Source organism: Sinocyclocheilus anshuiensis, unplaced genomic scaffold (assembly GCF_001515605.1).
Source record: "Sinocyclocheilus anshuiensis isolate Anshui unplaced genomic scaffold, SAMN03320099.WGS_v1.1 scaffold281, whole genome shotgun sequence".
In the NCBI taxonomy this organism is placed as follows: domain Eukaryota; kingdom Metazoa; phylum Chordata; class Actinopteri; order Cypriniformes; family Cyprinidae; genus Sinocyclocheilus; species Sinocyclocheilus anshuiensis.
Window position 1 is genome coordinate 75,639 of NW_015540849.1, and position 17,998 is coordinate 93,636.

General features: G+C 37.5%; 3 protein-coding genes across 3 annotated transcripts in view; 2 read left to right on the forward strand and 1 right to left on the reverse strand.

Annotated features, from left to right (window-relative positions):
- LOC107687656 (myotubularin-related protein 2-like) overlaps positions 1-6,171 on the reverse strand; it is an 8,492-nt gene extending 2,321 nt beyond the window's left edge. Inside the window, 15 exon segments of the mRNA XM_016485069.1 lie at positions 907-1,083; positions 1,323-1,436; positions 1,540-1,632; positions 2,562-2,768; positions 2,869-3,054; positions 3,133-3,321; positions 3,427-3,576; positions 3,930-4,013; positions 4,150-4,254; positions 4,721-4,837; positions 4,926-5,020; positions 5,106-5,169; positions 5,251-5,274; positions 5,386-5,446; positions 5,973-6,171. Coding sequence (XP_016340555.1) covers positions 907-1,083; positions 1,323-1,436; positions 1,540-1,632; positions 2,562-2,768; positions 2,869-3,054; positions 3,133-3,321; positions 3,427-3,576; positions 3,930-4,013; positions 4,150-4,254; positions 4,721-4,837; positions 4,926-5,020; positions 5,106-5,169; positions 5,251-5,274; positions 5,386-5,446; positions 5,973-6,016 — 1,710 coding nt within the window. The 5' untranslated portion in view covers positions 6,017-6,171.
- Positions 6,172-10,441: 4,270 nt separating this feature from the next.
- LOC107687661 (gap junction beta-1 protein-like) lies at positions 10,442-13,034 on the forward strand. The gene is made up of 3 exons (XM_016485076.1): positions 10,442-10,526; positions 11,891-12,635; positions 12,902-13,034. Exons 1-2 carry the CDS (start codon positions 10,499-10,501, stop codon positions 12,625-12,627), a joined length of 765 nt encoding a protein of 254 aa, XP_016340562.1. The 5' UTR covers positions 10,442-10,498; the 3' UTR covers positions 12,628-12,635; positions 12,902-13,034.
- Positions 13,035-14,526: 1,492 nt separating this feature from the next.
- Positions 14,527-17,439, forward strand: LOC107687660 (gap junction alpha-3 protein-like). The gene is made up of 2 exons (XM_016485074.1): positions 14,527-14,571; positions 16,361-17,439. The coding sequence occupies exon 2, from the start codon at positions 16,378-16,380 to the stop codon at positions 17,437-17,439; it is 1,062 nt and encodes a 353-aa protein (XP_016340560.1). The 5' UTR covers positions 14,527-14,571; positions 16,361-16,377.
- The last annotated feature ends 559 nt before the right edge of the window (positions 17,440-17,998 follow it).

Here is a 17,998-nt window from a genome sequence, read left to right on the forward strand (position 1 = left end):
TAACTCCTGTTTAGAAGCTGTTATTTGAAAGATTCTTTTTTCTGGCACTTTTTGGCATCTAGTGGCATCAAACAAAGTAAATTGCAGAGAGTTGAGCCTAATAGAACCTGAATTACAGATTTTCAAAAAAATACTTAGTTTTAAATCTCCAAAAGCGCCTATGTTTTTTTTTTTGTGTTTATAGTAATATTTGAAAAGTATATAATGTTATTTATAAAGAATTACACTCATATTTTGTAGTTCAAAGGGTTTTCTTTACAATGAAACCATTTTTTTTCATTTCCTCCATTGTATGTGTGTAGGGTACACATTTGAATTTGAGTATGTTAAATTTAGGCGAAAATACCAAAAAACGCCCTGAGCTTAAGTGGTTAAAAAAAAAAGTAAGTCCTTAAAATGATAACTAAAATGTCTGACGTTTTGTTGATGATTTACCCTGGGTAAACATAATTCTGGGTTATCTTGATTCACATTGCTCATGTTTCACATGGGGTTAACAATTAATCCTGGGTATTCATAAGTTGACACGGTACATTCCTAAACCCCAGGTTAACATCCTTATTTGCGGTGTCAATGGCATTGATTGGGACAAATGCAGTCTAATACTGTCAAGTTTTTCCTGAATGGATTTTCTTCATTCACATTTTCTGTCACCATTTGATATTTTTCCTTTCAAATGCTGAAACTATGGTTTATGCACTGCATTTCCATGAATGTCCGCAACTCCGGGTAAAAGTGGTGCTAAATTACCCTTTACCTGGGGTTAAATGCAGAGTTTAGAATGATGATAGCCTGGGGTTTAAGTGCAGTGTGAAAAGCCTGAATGAATTGTCTTTCAAATATCAGACAAATGTGAGCAAACTTTACCTAGCAGTACCTACACATCCATTAAAACCTGGAGTGTACCTGTGGTCGCATACGAGGATTCCAGCGTATGTAGTAGGTGACCCAGAGCTGGAGGTGTCGTATACCAACAGTGGGGAAGAGCACATGGGAGGGATAATGTACATACAGCGGATTCACAAACTCTTCTAGCTGACTGTTCACAAACGACCATAGAGACACAGTGCGCTTCGGGACTTCCTAAACACAAAACAGACAGTCTCTTAGACCCACACACACTCATATACGCAGCTTATAAATAAACACAAGTCTCACACAAACAATGACAACGGATAATTTACTGTAAGTTGCTTTGGATAAAAGCATCTGCCAAATTACATCATGATCCATTAAAGAGACTAACTGTCATATTCCTACTCTGTAAATGAGATGCATCTAAAGTGTGCAAACAATATTCCCAATGCCATTCTCACTCTTACCTCTTTAAGTCTTTGCTGCTCACTGTTACACAGAAATGTGCCAAAGAGGCAACTGTAGAGGTGATCCAGTATTGTTATGAGGAAATACTCATTGAACTCGAAAGCTGCAGGAAACTACAAACACAAATACCTATTACTCATACAGACACAGACCACAGAACATACTGCAGACATAGGCTGGTGCTGCTCTGGAAACTCGGGGGTGTTTTGCACTCACCTGTCTTGTCATCTGCCAAACACAATCTATGAACTGCAGGAAGATTGGTGAGCGATCGGCATCTGTGTGATTCCTATCACCATGGCCCACTCGCTGTATACACAAAATATAATAATGTTCAAAAGTATGGGGTCAGTAAGATTTTTTTAACAATTTGATAGAAGTCTCTTATGTTCACAAAGGCTACATTTAGTTTGATCAAACATACAATAAAAACAGAACTACTGTGAAATATTATTACAATTTATAATAACTGTTTTGTATTTTAATATATGTTAAAATATAATTTATTCTTGTGATGGCAATTTTTAGCAGCCATTACTCCAGTCTTCAGTGCCACGTGATCCTTCAGAAATCATTCTAATATGTTGATTTGAGGGACAAGTAACATATCTAATGATTAGCAATGTTGAAAACAATTTTACTACTTAATATTTGAGAAAATGTGTAAATTTTGTAGGATTCTTTCATGAATTTAAAGTTGAAAAGAACAGCATTCATTTGAAACAGAAATCAGTAACTTTATAAATGCCTTCACTGTAACTTTTGATCAATTTGATGCATCCCTCCTGAATAAAGGTATTAATTTCATTACAGAAAAAAAGTACTGACTTACTGGCCCTACAGTACATGTATGAATGGTAGTGTACATATTATGTTTTTGTATTTTTTTTTTAAATGGTCAAAAGCTAATTAAGTATATTACATACTTATATAGAACTAAAAAATAATAATTTACACAAGATATTACAATGAAAATTTAATTTCTGATAGAAAGGCTAAATTTGGTTTCTGGAGTAGCTGTGCAGCATATAAAACAAAGAAATTAGCCATATGTCAATATAATGGTATGTGCCCATTTACCAGTGCACTTATATAGGGCACGTTGAAGCAGTCATTATATAGGAAATAGTGAATGAGTTAACAAGTGAGCAATTTGTGTTACAGAAACCTACAAACCTATTATTCTCTCACAGTCTTGCTTGTTGCTGTATCATGTAAACTACAACTGGACCCCTGACCTGTTGGAAGCGGTGACCGAAGCTGAGCCACTCTTTCTCCAGCAGTATCTGAAAGCCTCGTATGGTTCTGTAGTGAGAGTCCAGCATTATCAAGGCCAGTGAGGTCAGCTGAGGAGTTCTGTCCCAGCCGTCACTGCAATGAACCACCACTGAGGTTTTCCCAGACTCCACCTTATCGGCTATCCTTAAAGCTCCAGCCAGAATCAACTATCACACATACACACACCACACAGTCAGTGCCACATTCATCATCCTCATGTTTCTTAACATTTGAGAAAGGTGATTAATGTGATCACTCTCGTCTCACCTTAATATGCTCCAGCCAGTGGGTGGACTCGAGATTGGAAAGCCAGTGAGATTCCTCAATGTTGGGATAGACAACCTCCTTCAGTTTCCGTAGCGACTCACGCATTACATGAATGTTGTGGATATCCAGAAATACCAGTTCAGCGTTCTGATAAGCATCTTCACTCTCATACCCACCTCCTTTCATCTAAAATACACATGAATACAGGCTTTCAAAATTTATTTTCATTCAAAATGCACACTTGAACTGAAAGTGAGTGCCTACCTTGTTAGCTGCAGCATTCACACTTGGTCTGGCGTCGAATATGAACAGTTTGTGTGATTGAGCGTTTGCATCCATAATGGCCTGAAGGAGCTTCTCATCTTCTTTGCAGCGGCGACCGTTCTGGCCCACCATCGGTTGACTGGCACGCACCACTGCGGCCTGACTCTCTGGGTGGATCCATGACAGCACCTAAAACAGGGCGAGCCAATAGCTTCAGTGGTGAGGCCCGGGGACGAATAATTGTGCACACACAGACTGACGTGTGATGATTCAGAAACATCTCATGACACTGACCGGAATGCGTCCTTTGGCCCTAAAGCTGAAGACGCGTCTCAGTTCCTCATCAGTAATGGTTACTGGGACAAATAGCGCTGCAGGGTATGAATCACACAGCTCGTAGTGATCATTTACTTTGGAGATCCTCCAGCTCTCGTTTGGAAGACCCTACACACACATACACGCGTGTATTTAAAACACGACGCACAAATACTTGATTCTCATTGGTTAATCACAGCATTATGCAGCAAATATTTTTGCATAATGATGATATAAACTATATAAATGATTGTTTGCATTTCAGATTTTATTTCTTTATTTTCATGTATTAATTTGGCAAGTACCTGTGATACATGGGATAATGAGCACTGTCATCATTATTGCAAAACAAACCCCTTCAGGGTGATACAAGCCAACTGTGCTTTACATTAGAGTCCTAATCACTCTAAATGGATTTATTTTGCAATAAATATTGGATGAATATATATATATATATATATATATATATATATATATAGTACCTGTCTCTTGTATTCAGCCAGTGGATCATACACCTTCCATCCATTCTCAGGAAACACCTGCTTATACTCAAATGCAAAGAGGGACTAGACAAAGAGAAAGGAAGGAGACAGACAGAGATACTAATTCATTTTAGGCTGGTGCTGAATCAGTTTAATTTAATATATAAATCATATTATATGCTGTATTAATATATACTCTCTGTTTATTTATGTTTCTCACCATGTTGTTTGACACTGGAAAAGCAAACTTCATCAGAACCTCGAACACTGACTTCTTTAGTGAGTCCTCAAGCTCCTTGTGCACAAAACGTAGATTCCTCATATCCTACAAGACATACACATTAATCAAATATGCAAAAAAAAAAAAAAAAGATGCATCAGGAGTCAATAGTAAGGGTTTTTTCAGCTGCCAGTTTCAATGTCCTGCCAATATTTTCAATGGCCCTAACACTAAACTATTATATTTTTTTTAGCAGTGTATTTTCATATGTGCCAGATGTTCACATTCACATACATAAAACAATTACTAAAACTTAAACTATAATGAAAATAAAAATGTGAAAGTATAAAAATTAAAGTAAAAATACTACAATAATATATTATTTGTATTATATATATAAATAAATTAAATTATATAATAATTTTGTTGTGCTTTTTTCATTTTTGTCATTCATCACACTTTTAGTACTTAAAACAACATTTCTAACTTTTAAGTTTTTCGAGCTTGCATTTTTCATCTAACAATTCTATTTCAGCTTTATTTAGCGCTTTGAGTTTGAGAAAGGCGTTACTAATCAAATTTATTTTTATTTCAATATATATATATATATACCTCTGCTAGTTGCTGCTCCAATCTTCTCTACTCTGCTCAAAGCTCCCAGTGGTAGATCTAGCCCAAACACCGGTTCCTAGACAACAAATAAGGTAATGGAAGTCTTTAGTTTAGAAATTCTCTCCAGCAGTCATAGAGAAACAACATAAGCACATGGCTCTTACCCTGTCAGTGCATCTGAAGAAAAGTCTGTAGTTAGTGACGGTCAGAGATCCTCTAACAGGCCCAATGAACGGACAAATGTAAGTCACGTCTTTAGCTGTGGACACACACACAATAAACAGATACATTTAAACCATCAGAATGGATGATGTACGGAAGTCAGTATAATGTACCACAAATACCGGAATCCTGAACCAGTTCCTCTGGCAGAAGAGGAAGTTCGCCTTTACTGGGGTCTTTGTAGACCTGCACACAGAAGAACATGAGATCAATGCAAAGGAACTGAGACTTAATCCAAACTTTAGGCTCACGCTTATATTTTCATACCTTTTCAATTGCCTTTCCTTTACTCTGTAAGGAATTTAAAAACAGATGAGGTTTAGTTATAGTAACAGTTCAGAGCATACAACAGTTTTAGGAACAGAATAAGAAGTGCTGGGTTGGACTTTGGTCCTGACTGACCCGCGGCTCTGTGTCTGAAACTCTGGTGCCACTGGAGCGGTCTGAGCGCGTCGTGGTGGAGCTGAAAGGACATTAGAGGATAAAGACGGATTAAAGCACACCTATGAGCTTTACACATTAAAGGAAGCATTTTCTCAGAAATGAACATTCTGTCGTCAATTACTGATACTCATGTTGCTCCAAACCTGTATGTCTTTAGAGTCGGTGACAGCCTCAGCCATCATTCACTATCATTACATCTGCTTTACTATACAGTGCAAATGAGTGGTGTCATTCTCTGCCTAACATCTCCTTTAATGTACTACAGATTAATTAAAGAAAGTCAGTCATACAGGTTTGGAACAAAATAAATGTTGAGCAAATAATGACAGAATTTTAATTTCTGGGTGAACTATCCATTCCGTCAAATAAATAGTCATACTTAGCTGCAGCGCTCCTCACAGAAAGCTTCAAAAATTGTATATAAACGTCCTGGAACGGTTTTCATACAGAGCGTTTGCGAATCAAGTATTGTAAATATTCACTCGGTAATGCCTCTGTGTGTGTGAGAGAGTGTGTTTGTGTTTTCTCTTGGTAAGTAACGTTACCTGCACAGCGACTCCACACTGTCCACACTGCCGCTCTCCTCCATCCCGAACCGCGCCACTGATAAAGTTGTCAAGTTAACTTAACTCTGTTAATTTAGTGACTGTTCAGTGCGGAAACTCAGTGAACACAAACAGCGGAAGCTGCCATGTCTTCCCAGAATTCCTCTAGGTGGGGCTGGCAGTGCGCGCTCGCGCGTTGGGCGTTTGTGGCCGTGAGCGCGTGCTTGTTGGTCACCTTGTGGGGACTTTTCTTCCGCCAGATTAAAACTAGATTAAACAACGCGAGACATAAACCCCAGAATGAGCACAATGTAACTATATGTATTTTATAAACAACAACAACAATAACCAAGAAAGTTAAAAGAATGTCCACGTATTAAAAAAAACACTTTATTTATTATCTTATATTTTTTATGAAAAGGTTAATTAAATAAAACAAAAACGAACTAAACAATGTCTTAATTAATATTAAAAGATGTTGGGATTAGGGTTAATAAAAATGAATGAATGAAATGCCTTTTATTGACTAAATATGAATTTTTAAAAAATATGAAAGCTTGATATTACAGTTTTTCTCGATTGCTTAAACACATTTCTTGAAACTATGCCTCATATTCTCAAAACAGTAAACACAAATCCATAACGTCTCACCCAATTCCCCAAACATCCTATTTTCAGGTCAAAATGAAGCTCTACACTCAAAACCATTCACTCTTGCTGAAAAACCAAACTTTGGCCTCAGACATCACACACAAGCCCTCAAAAACACATACACTACAACATAGTCTTACACACTGGTGAGATAAATTCAAAACAATACTACAAAAACCAAAAACAAAAACCAGTACAGTAATATGTTGCTTGTGGTTCTCCCCCTCAAGGAACTTTTCACATAATTAACACATGTGTATACATTTGCACATTTTTTATTCCTTAATGTACTGTACAGTACAATACACCAAACAACAACAAAAAATATTCTGCCCCAGCATCACATCTTTGTTCTGGGTCAGGCCAGAGAATCTCGTCAACATCACAGGCTATACTGGCCCTAGCTAGGCAGCGGGGGGGAAATCCTCTTGCATGCCTGATCCACCCCTGGCACGCATCAGCTGAAATGTCTAGTCAGGCTTCTTCCATTCCATCGTCTCTGTGTCCTACAAAAATAGAAGTACTGATTACTGTAACTGTAACATCCTTTTTACAAAATGGAAGCATACAGAAACTCTATCTGTATGTAAGGCAATTTGATGCATTTGTTGTAACAGAGTACAGCACTCAAAAGTTACAGTAGAGTACACTGAGGTACACCTACCTGTTTTCCTCCCGGAAGGTTCTTATGATCGAGGCGACGGTGAAGCAACTTAAGTTTGGCTGAACTCATTGCCCAACCTCCCTCATAGTCATACCATGGACAAGGACATGGTCAACTAGTGGCACGAATTTCATCTGAGACTCCTTGTCTCCTTGCCCCTCATCCTCATCCTCATCCTCTTCCTCCTCCTCTTCCCCTTCCTCCACTCCCAAATCTGATTCATGTGTCAAAAAGGGGAATAGTGTTTATAGTTTAGGGAAATGGGTGTGCTTTTTGATAAATGGCGTTATGGTTTTGAAATTTTAGTTCAAAAGCCTGGTGATAGTGTTTAAGCAATCGAGAAAAACTAATACAAAATTTAAAATTCTTTAAAACGTGTGTTAGCTGATAGATATAACACTGACAAACAGTGTTTTAAACAGATTTAATTGTAACTACTGATTATTAAAAAATAAAGAAGGACAACCTCAGTGACTGTACGATGTAACATTCTGGACAAGACAGCAGCAAATAATGGACAAAATGAAGTAAAGATAGACATAGAGGCAATTCGGGTTTTTTTGACAAATAAAGTCGTAAAGTCTGGTTATATTTCATAATTTCCAGTAATAAGTTCCTAGTCAGCTGAAGTTTGTTATAAACCCCTTGGATTAATAGAAATCAAAGCAATCTACAGTACATTCTTGTATGTGCCATTTACCGTCTCAAAAGGAAAGAGCAATTCATAAATTCTATGTTTTTCATTGATAATAATAAGGATAGCCATTTGGATGAATATGATCTTTTCTTTTGAAGCTGCTGTTATGGACGTAATTTCAGTGCTTTATTATAATACATCTATCTAAAAACAGTTTTAACAAATTTGTGCATACAGAGACTGGATCAATGTAGCCTGCAGTGTGCATGTGTAAACTTTCCTGTATGTACATGGTTATGAATGTGTGTGAAAGGCGACCTATGTACAAGCTTGTGTATGTGAGTTGGTGTATGTTCATGTGTAAATGCGTTTGTACATCATTTGCGTCACAGTGTCTGCTGGTGGGTGTGTGCCTTGGATCTGATCTGAATGGTTAAGGACGGGCAGCACAAGCATCTTTTGTGTGGAGATGTTTGTAGTGGGGTGAGTAACAGCGTGACACGAGTGATTAGCAATGCAAAGCTCCGGTACTGCGCCATAATCTGCACTGGGGAAACATCAACCCTTTCCTGTGCGACTTCAACCTCTTCTTCTGCTCAGGGACCTCACCAACCGCAGGTAAACATCAGCCAAATACCAACCCTATCAAACACAGTACTAAACCTACCAATTAAACCCTGTCGTAATCAACTACCAACCATGTTCAATCCAGCAACTCAATAATCAACCAACTACCAAACCAGTAAAGTCAGCATGAAACACCCATCTCCCTGGTTTAATTCTAATTTAGAAAGTTTACAACCACTTATTGATCATGCAATACACATAGTAATAAATCAGAAAAAATATTATTTTATAAACCACTCTGGGAAACTAAAAATCTGTATTTGAAGTGAAGATGTTCTGCAGTATCTTAGGACATGAGGCTCTTTAAGTTGATTTCTGATGTATGTTCGGGATGTTCCTTTTCTCTACACTGTTAAAAAATAAGGGTTCCTTATTGGCATTGATAGTTCCATGAAGAACTTTTAACACCTATAGAACCTTTGCACTGCACAAAAGGTTCTTTATAGTACACAAAAAATATAAAAAATGTATTGCTCTTTAAACTAAGAGGGGAAAAAGGTTATTTAAAAAACTGTTCTCTTAAAGGTTCTTTAGGGAATCAAAAATTGTTCTTCTAAATGGTGAAAAAAAACTTTTTGTAACATTTATTTTTAAGACTGTATGATGACATCTATCACTGTATTTCATTAAACAATAATAAAACACAATCCACAATTTACTAGTAGTAGAAAAACTGTTCTCTTAAAGGTTCTTTAGGGTATCAAAAATTGTTCTGCTAAATGGTGAAAAAAAAACTTTTTTGTAACATTTATTTTTAAGACTGTATGATGACATCTATCACTGTATTTCATTAAACAATAATAAAACACAATCCACAATTTACTAGTAGTAGGGGGGACTACAAAAAGTAATAAAACATAAAAAACACTTTGCATTGATTGAGATGTAGAAGACTCAATGGAAATGGTAATGCAAATGGTAATTTAATATTTCACCATTTTAAGACAACTATTTTAATTTGCTTATATATATACATATAGAGAGAGAGAGAGAGAGATTAAACAATAATAAAACACAATCCACAATTTACTAGTAGTAGGGGGGACTACAAAAAGTAATAAAACATAAAAAACACTTTGCATTGATTGAGATGTAGAAGACTCAATGGAAATGGTAATGCAAATGGTAATTTAATATTTCACCATTTTAAGACAACTATTTTAATTTGCTTATATATATATACATATATATAGAGAGAGAGAGAGAGAGAGACACTAAAAGCATATTCTATTACGTTAAATGCTAAAATTATAGAATAATAGCAATATTCACCAATAATGTAAAACAAAATTACATGATAAGACTACATCATCATTTTAATGAATTTTCAAATGGTTGTATATTCAGGGTATTTGCAAACCGAACTGTTGACACATGTCTAACTACCAAACCCACTTATGACCAGTTCTAAACTTCTAATCATTTAATTCTAAACCTAGAAAATCTGATTTCATAATGAATGTGCTTGTATAAAAAAAGAAAAAAGAAAACTGCTGCACGGTCCTGTGAGGTCAGAGCATTTAAAATTACACAAATCTGAGGCAGAAAGGCAAAAATGGAAGATACTCTGTGACCCATATCACACAAATACACACATCCAAGCGCACACTCTTGTTCTGTGACTGAACCCACGCTTTCATTGTGTGATGTATTACACAAATCTGAGGCAGAAAGGCAAAAATGGAAGATACTCTGTGACCCGTATCACACAAATACACACATCCAAGCGCACACTCTTGTTCTGTGACTGAACCCACACTTTCATTGTGTGATGGGAGAATGACATTGGCTGTGAGTTCGCCGGTCACATGGGTGGCTGTGCCTTCATAAATGGTTGCTGCAAGCTGGGGACACTCCATCTGACAGAAGTACACACATACAGACACACACACACACACACACCGGCAACACGGCGGGTCTCAGAACCCCTCTACACGGGCTCTGCCCATGCCACTAACACCACCTGCGGAGCCTGGTAATACTGAATACTGCATAAATCTCTTTCTCTCACTCACTTTCTCTATGGTTTGCTGCTGTTTTCTGCTGTAGATGTGGTTGTATTTTGTCCTTGCACTTGCTTTTCTTGTAAAATGTAAATGATTTTCAGTTAATGAGGTACATTCAGGTAGCATACAGTCATGAAAAATCACTTCGTGCAAGTACTAGCCTGTACAGGACATTTAAGTCCATTGTCAAGGCATATTGTAAGTTCATATTCTTGTGTCGTGCATTGTTTTAAAGATATTTGTACGTTGCATCAGACATGGTCATTATATGTTTCTTATTATGACACCTCATGGTTATTGAGCAGTAATAAGAGGGTTTAAATCAAGACTTTGATGTGATATATGGGTTTATGCATGTCTCGATGCTGGTGCACATTTTGCTTGCTGTGTGTTCTGTTTTTAAAGGCATCTCTTATGTTTACCAAAAATGCATTTGTTTGATTATAAATACAGTAAAAACAGTGATATTGTGAATCATTACTACAATTTAAAATAACTGTTTCTATTTTAATATATTTAAAAATATATATTTATTAATGTGGTGGTGAATTTACAGCAGCCATTATTGCAGCCTTCAGTTTGATCTTTCAGAACTCAATACGCTGATTTGGTGCTCAACACAATTATTAGAATGATCAATGTTGAAAACTGTTGTGCTGCTTAATTTTTATGTGGAAACTGATGCTTTTTTAGGATTTTTCTTGAAAATAAATGTAAAAGAACTGCATTTATTTGAAATAAAACTCTTCTGTAACATTTTAAATGTAACCCATGCCACTTTTGATCTTTAATATGTCCTTGCTGAATAAAAATATTTTGATTATTATTATTTTTTAAATATTACTGATCCCAATTTTTGTACGGTAGTGTGTGTATATATAAAATAATATTAAAATACGTCAGATAACAAGCTGATCACTGTATGATGCCTCCTCCGTTAGGTTGAGAGGCTTCTGTTCTAACCTTGTGTGTGTGTGTGCACTTGTAGTTTTTTTTTTTGTGAGGGCCGGTTTGAGTTTTAGACCATCGAAGTGAGGACAATCTTGTAAAGTGGGGAAGGATATTTTGGCCGCTCCTCACTTTCTGAGACTCCTTTAAAGGCCTGTTTGAGGGTCAAGACTTGGTTTTAGGGATCAGGTTATAATTGGGTAAAGGTTAAGGTTTAGGGTAAGGGTTTGGGTGAGGCACTTAGTTCTGATGGGTAGGTTTAGGGTAAGGAGCTAAGAGATTGCATTGTGTCAGTGTACGTCCTCACAAAGATAGCTATACAGAGTTGTGTGTGTGTGTGTGTGTGTGTTTCCTAATAACAGTGGACTTTTTCTCCGTCTTTCAGATCTGGAACCAAAAATGAACTGGGCGTCTTTTTATGCCGTGATCAGCGGCGTGAACCGGCATTCCACCGGCATTGGGCGGATTTGGCTGTCTGTCCTCTTCATTTTCCGGATCCTGGTTCTGGTGGTGGCGGCGGAGAGCGTGTGGGGCGATGAGAAAGCGCACTTCACCTGCAACACCCAGCAGCCCGGCTGCAACAGCGTCTGCTACGACCATTTCTTCCCCATCTCTCACATCCGACTGTGGGCGCTGCAGCTCATCATGGTCTCTACCCCCGCCCTGCTGGTTGCCATGCACATTGCACATCGTCGGCATATCGACAAAAAGTTGTATCGCCAAGCTGGCCGCACCAGTCCAAAAGACTTAGAGCAGATAAAAAACCAAAAGATGAAGATTACTGGCGCCCTTTGGTGGACATACATTATCAGTCTGCTGTTCCGTGTGTTATTCGAATCCGCCTTTATGTATCTGTTCTACATGATTTACCCGGGATACAAGATGTTCCGGCTGGTAAAGTGTGACTCGTACCCGTGCCCAAACATAGTCGACTGCTTTGTGTCCCGACCAACAGAGAAAACAGTGTTCACTATATTCATGCTTGCGGTGTCCGGCGTCTGCATCCTGCTCAACATCGCAGAAATTGTCTTTCTTGTTGCTAGGGCAACAAGTCGTCATCTCAATAACTCCAAGGAGTCCCCAGTGGGAGCCTGGATCTCTCAGAAACTGTGCTCCTTTTAGAAGCGCTGGTCTACCCGGGATACAAGATGTTCCGGCTGGTAAAGTGTGACTCGTACCCATGCCCAAACATAGTTGACTGCTTTGTGTCCCGACCAACAGAGAAAACAGTGTTCACTATATTCATGCTTGCGGTGTCCGGCGTCTGCATCCTGCTCAACATCGCAGAAATTGTCTTTCTTGTTGCTAGGGCAACAAGTCGTCATCTCAATAACTCCAAGGAGTCCCCAGTGGGAGCCTGGATCTCTCAGAAACTGTGCTCCTTTTAGAAGCGCTGGTCCTCTCACTCTCCGAAACCTAAATAGGCTATTTCACAAAAACACTTAATGTTAATGAGGGCTAATGTCATTGATCATGTTTTTTTAAATTTTATAATTCAAGAATACTTTTTAAAATGTGTACATAATATTACTCCACACCATTTTAGAGCAATATTGAAATAAATTCACACTGCTGTATGAAATGTTATACTCATATTGTCCCTAAAAACAATGAAATAAAAACGTAATATTTGTGGTAGAATCTCTGTTTGATGACAAAGATTAGATTTAACACATTCTGCACATTTTGTTTTGCAAATGTCAACAAAAACGAGTTTGTAAGAAAGATGTTCCAAATGTTCCAAATGTTCCAATTTATTAATCAGCTGTACTTCATTATCTTGTAGATCGGGGCCTCGGCAAACTGGGTTCCAAAAGTCTTAAAATTATTTACATTTACTTATATTAACATAATATTAATTGAAAATGCTAAAACACTAAAAAAATAAAGATGTACAACATTAAACTGACCTCTTTTTTATTACAACGTAAGATTGCTCAGAAAGGCCATCAAATATTGTCTCAGACAAAAGTGTCCTTGGAGTCAAAACTGTTGAGAACTGCTGCAGTAGACAGCTAATTTATGATAAAACACAATTTAACTTACATAAAAGCATCCAGAAACTGTCAGCATTAACAGGTTTATAATTGCTATCATATCTATATCTCCACAAACATCTCCACAAGTACTTGTGTTGCCAAGTATATCAAAAATCAGTGTAATGTTGTAATGTTCTGTTCACGGACATGAATATAACTTTTTGATAAAGTACTTTTGATGTTACAACAGGACATCTGTTTTAATAATCTGTTGTTAAAATTGCTTATAGTATTTATTTAGTAGAATTTGGACTGGCCTACATTTGCCACAGTGGTCACCAGGTTCAGTGGCATTATTATTGAATATTTATTACATTATTAAACACACACACACACACGCACACGCACACAAAAACAAAAATAACCAATGCAGTTCTTTTAGATGAATCCCATGTGACTTCAGTGAAATAAGCATTTCAGTTTGTTCCTTTATTCCAAGTATTTCAATGATATATATAAATATAATAGCCTATATACATGCCATCCCACTTATTAGCAATCAGAAAAATGAATGAAATATTTTACGAACCTGTTTTGAGTCATAGGTCTTCTGTCAACAGCCAGTCCAGTTTACCTGGGCTTAGAGAATGTAAAAATTCCCTGTCCTCTGTCAGACCATTATAGCATACATATCAAATACAAGCAGAGGGACACAGTCTTGCCTATTGTCTACCTCTTGCTCTTTAACTTCTGTTTGTTCTCCATCTGGTGCTAAACACACAAACAAAAGTAGAAAGACAAAAAGAGACTGTGTTTCAATCGCTGTCCTTCAAAGGGAGGAATGTATGAGCCTAACTGACTGTGTCCTGTGAACTCTGCCATTGGTCCTGACAGCTGTCACTCATCCAAGAGGCTCTGAGAAACAAGGCAGGTGGTACACTCTTCAAAATTCTCCCTAGGGATTGTGTTCCCTGCCAAAATTAACCCTAACACACACACACATACATGCACACACATATATACAGTGTATTTGTATGAGTCAGTTCTCTCTTTCTGTTTGAGCCTGTGTTGGAGTACAGAAGAAAGTGTAAGTACAGCACTGCGTCCAGACTTGTAGACTTTTTACTATTTATGTATGAGGGGATCATTCTAACTCTGGACTTTTAAGAAAGGTGAGTCTCAAGCTATAGAATTAACTGACTCTCACACACTCCCTTTATACACACACACAGGCCGATACTCAAACTGAGTGAAGACAGCACAGGAATAGCATCTGTCAGAATGAAATCAATTTAATACCTTTTCAGACTCTTCTCTGTCTTGTATTCACTTTTAACAGTTTTTGATTCCTTTCATTTGCCAGCATGAATCAATCTATGGATTTATATGTAAAGATATGGCTTAATAATGGTAGAAAATATTGTCAGATCCATCAGATTTTGGGAAGCAAAAAGGGTCCTATATTTAGTATTATGACTAATGCGATTAATTCATATCACTGTGTATGTATTTATTTGTGAATGACTAATCGCAGTGTGTCTGGTTGATTATCTGAGAAAGGGTGTATATTTTAATTTAGAAATACTTGTTTGATGTTCTTCACAGAATTTGTGTGCGTTTCAGTGTGAAACTGCTAAGCTAAATAAACACAGTATAGCTCAACTGAGAGGCTTTTAGATTCATATATAATGGTGAAATACTTTTAGAATTTTATTATTGGAATCTATGTACATAAAGGCCAAGGTTTTCAAACTAAGGTCCAGGGACAAGTTCCAGAATTGTTCATAGAGACATGCAACAAAAAATAAATGAATTTATAAAATAAAATAGAATAAAATAAAAAAGACAGAATTTCATTTTAGTTTTCTAAACAGAAAATCATTCGCAAATTATTTAATCAAATCACTAATTGTTTTGTTCACAAGTAAGATATAAAAAGATGTCAGTGTCAACTTAATACAAAGTAGATATTTTGTATTAGATATTATCTGGAAAGTAGATATTTCCAGGAAATATTTGAGACAAATTTATAATATATTTTTTTCACTCTATACATAAAATATATGGCTGTCCCATTCGCAAGGGCAGCGTCATTTTTGGGGTCCATAGCATTAAAAAGTTTGAAAAGGTAAGATGCTTTAATGGTTAGTTTAAGATAATCTGTTAACAGACAGTATGCAATACAGAAAGTGTGAAGTGTGTTGGAAGATCCTTATGTGTGTGTGTGTAGGGGTCAGTATCTCCACCTGTTTCAGGTCATGCTCAGGCATGAAGACATGTCAGTGAAACCTCAGGGCCACATGACCAAACACATCCCTCAAACATGACAAAGAACCTTCAACCCACCCCACTAATAATATATGTGTGTGTTAGCGTGTATCTGTGTGCCTATGTAAATACTTACTATACCATATTTTGGGGACAAATGTGGACTCAGGATTAATCTAAATCTGACAAAAATGAATGATGTTTTTGCAAAAATGAAGGTTTCTGGTATGATTAGGTTATGGTATTTTTAACTATATGTATACATGTATATTCAATAGAAGTCTACAGAACGTCCACATTTAGATGACTAAGTAGACGTGTGTGTTAATACATGCTGGACCTTTTCTTTTCTTTTTGGACGTAAATTTAAGAAAAAGTTAATACATAAGTAAGAGTATACATTTTTGTAGGGAAGTATTGTAAGGCTGACTGGATTGTGTTTATTCATTTCCCTTATTTTTTTAATTTAGATAACTTTTGCCAATTATTATTCAGACTAATTAATGTAGAATTTTCACATCATAATGTCATTTAGTGATTATTGGCCCTTACTGGTTATTAGCTTAATTAAAATTGGTGTATCTCTGTATTTTTGTGTGTATTTGCAGGTGGGCACGCAACAGTAATGGGAGACTGGAACTCGCTTGGGAAGCTTTTGGAAAGTGCCCAGGAACACTCCACGGTGGTGGGCAAAGTCTGGCTCACCGTACTCTTCATCTTCCGCATCTTGGTGCTCGGTGCTGCCGCAGAGAAGGTTTGGGGCGATGAGCAGTCCGGTTTCACCTGCGACACCAAACAACCCGGTTGCCAGAACGTATGCTATGATATAACCTTCCCGATCTCTCACATCCGATTCTGGGTGCTTCAGATCATCTTCATCTCCACTCCGACACTGATCTACCTGGGCCATATCCTGCACCTGGTGCGCATGGAGAAGAAACAAAAACACAACGAGGCAGGCGGGATGGACAAACAGGCACTTTTGAGCACCAAATCTGGAAAAGGTCCCATACGTGACGAACAGGGGAAGATCCGTCTGCAGGGAGTCTTGCTACGCACGTATGTCTTCAACATCGTCTTCAAAACACTGTTTGAGGTGGGCTTCATTGTGGCACAATACTTCCTGTACGGATTCGAGCTCAAGCCGCTGTACACCTGCAACAGATGGCCCTGTCCCAACACCGTCAACTGCTACATCTCACGACCTACAGAAAAAACCATCTTCATCATATTTATGCTGGCCGTGGCCTGTGTTTCTCTGCTGCTCAACCTGGTGGAGATGTACCACCTGGGTTTCACCAAATGCCGTCAGGGTCTTCGATACAGACGCTCTCATTCTGTCTGCGACACTGAATCTAAAGCGCCTAGTGAGGATGCGGTGGTTCCGTTTGTGCCAAACTACCCGTATTTTCCACCTCACGCACCACCTCCAGCTCCCTTTCCCACAGAGCCACACTTCAACCTCTCAGAACCCGATGGAACCTTCCCGCCACACGGCAGCCGCTCTGTTTATAAGCAGAACCGTGAGAACATGGCTGTAGAGCGCAGCGGGAAACCGGACGCCGCAGATGTCAAGATCAACAAAACAGCAAATTCTGTCCCCGGATCACCAAGCCAGCAGCGCAGGCCCAGCCATTCAAGTCGATACAGCAACAACAAGACCAGGATGGATGACCTCAAAATCTGACCAGACGCAAACAAGACTCCTCGTTCGCTCACAGGCTCTGAGAGCATGGCAAGAATAAAAGTGTAATTTAGAGTGGCATCAGAATCAGGGAGTCCGAATGTAAATTGGTGTGATGCTTTACTTGAATTCATTTTGTGGGAACATTGCAATAACTTGATCATTAATTGAAAAGATTGATGATTGAATCATAAACTAAAATCATATGGAAGCTTTGCTTTGATAAATCATAATTGGTAAGTCAAAAAGTAGAAATTATGATACATTAAGTCATAATTATGACATAAAAAGTCAAAATTACAGCATAAAGGATATTATGAAATACAAATCATGGCATAAAAAAAATAAAAAAGTTGAAATTATGAGTCATTATGAGAAATGTCAACAAACATTTTTCTTATAATTTTGACATTTTGTCCATTTTGATTTCCATAATTATGAATTGATCTCATATTTTTGACTTTTTATTTCAGAATTTTGAGTTAGTATCTCATAATTTCAACATTATATGTCATAATCATGATTTACCAAAACATGTTTTTTTCTTACGTGGCGGAAAAGG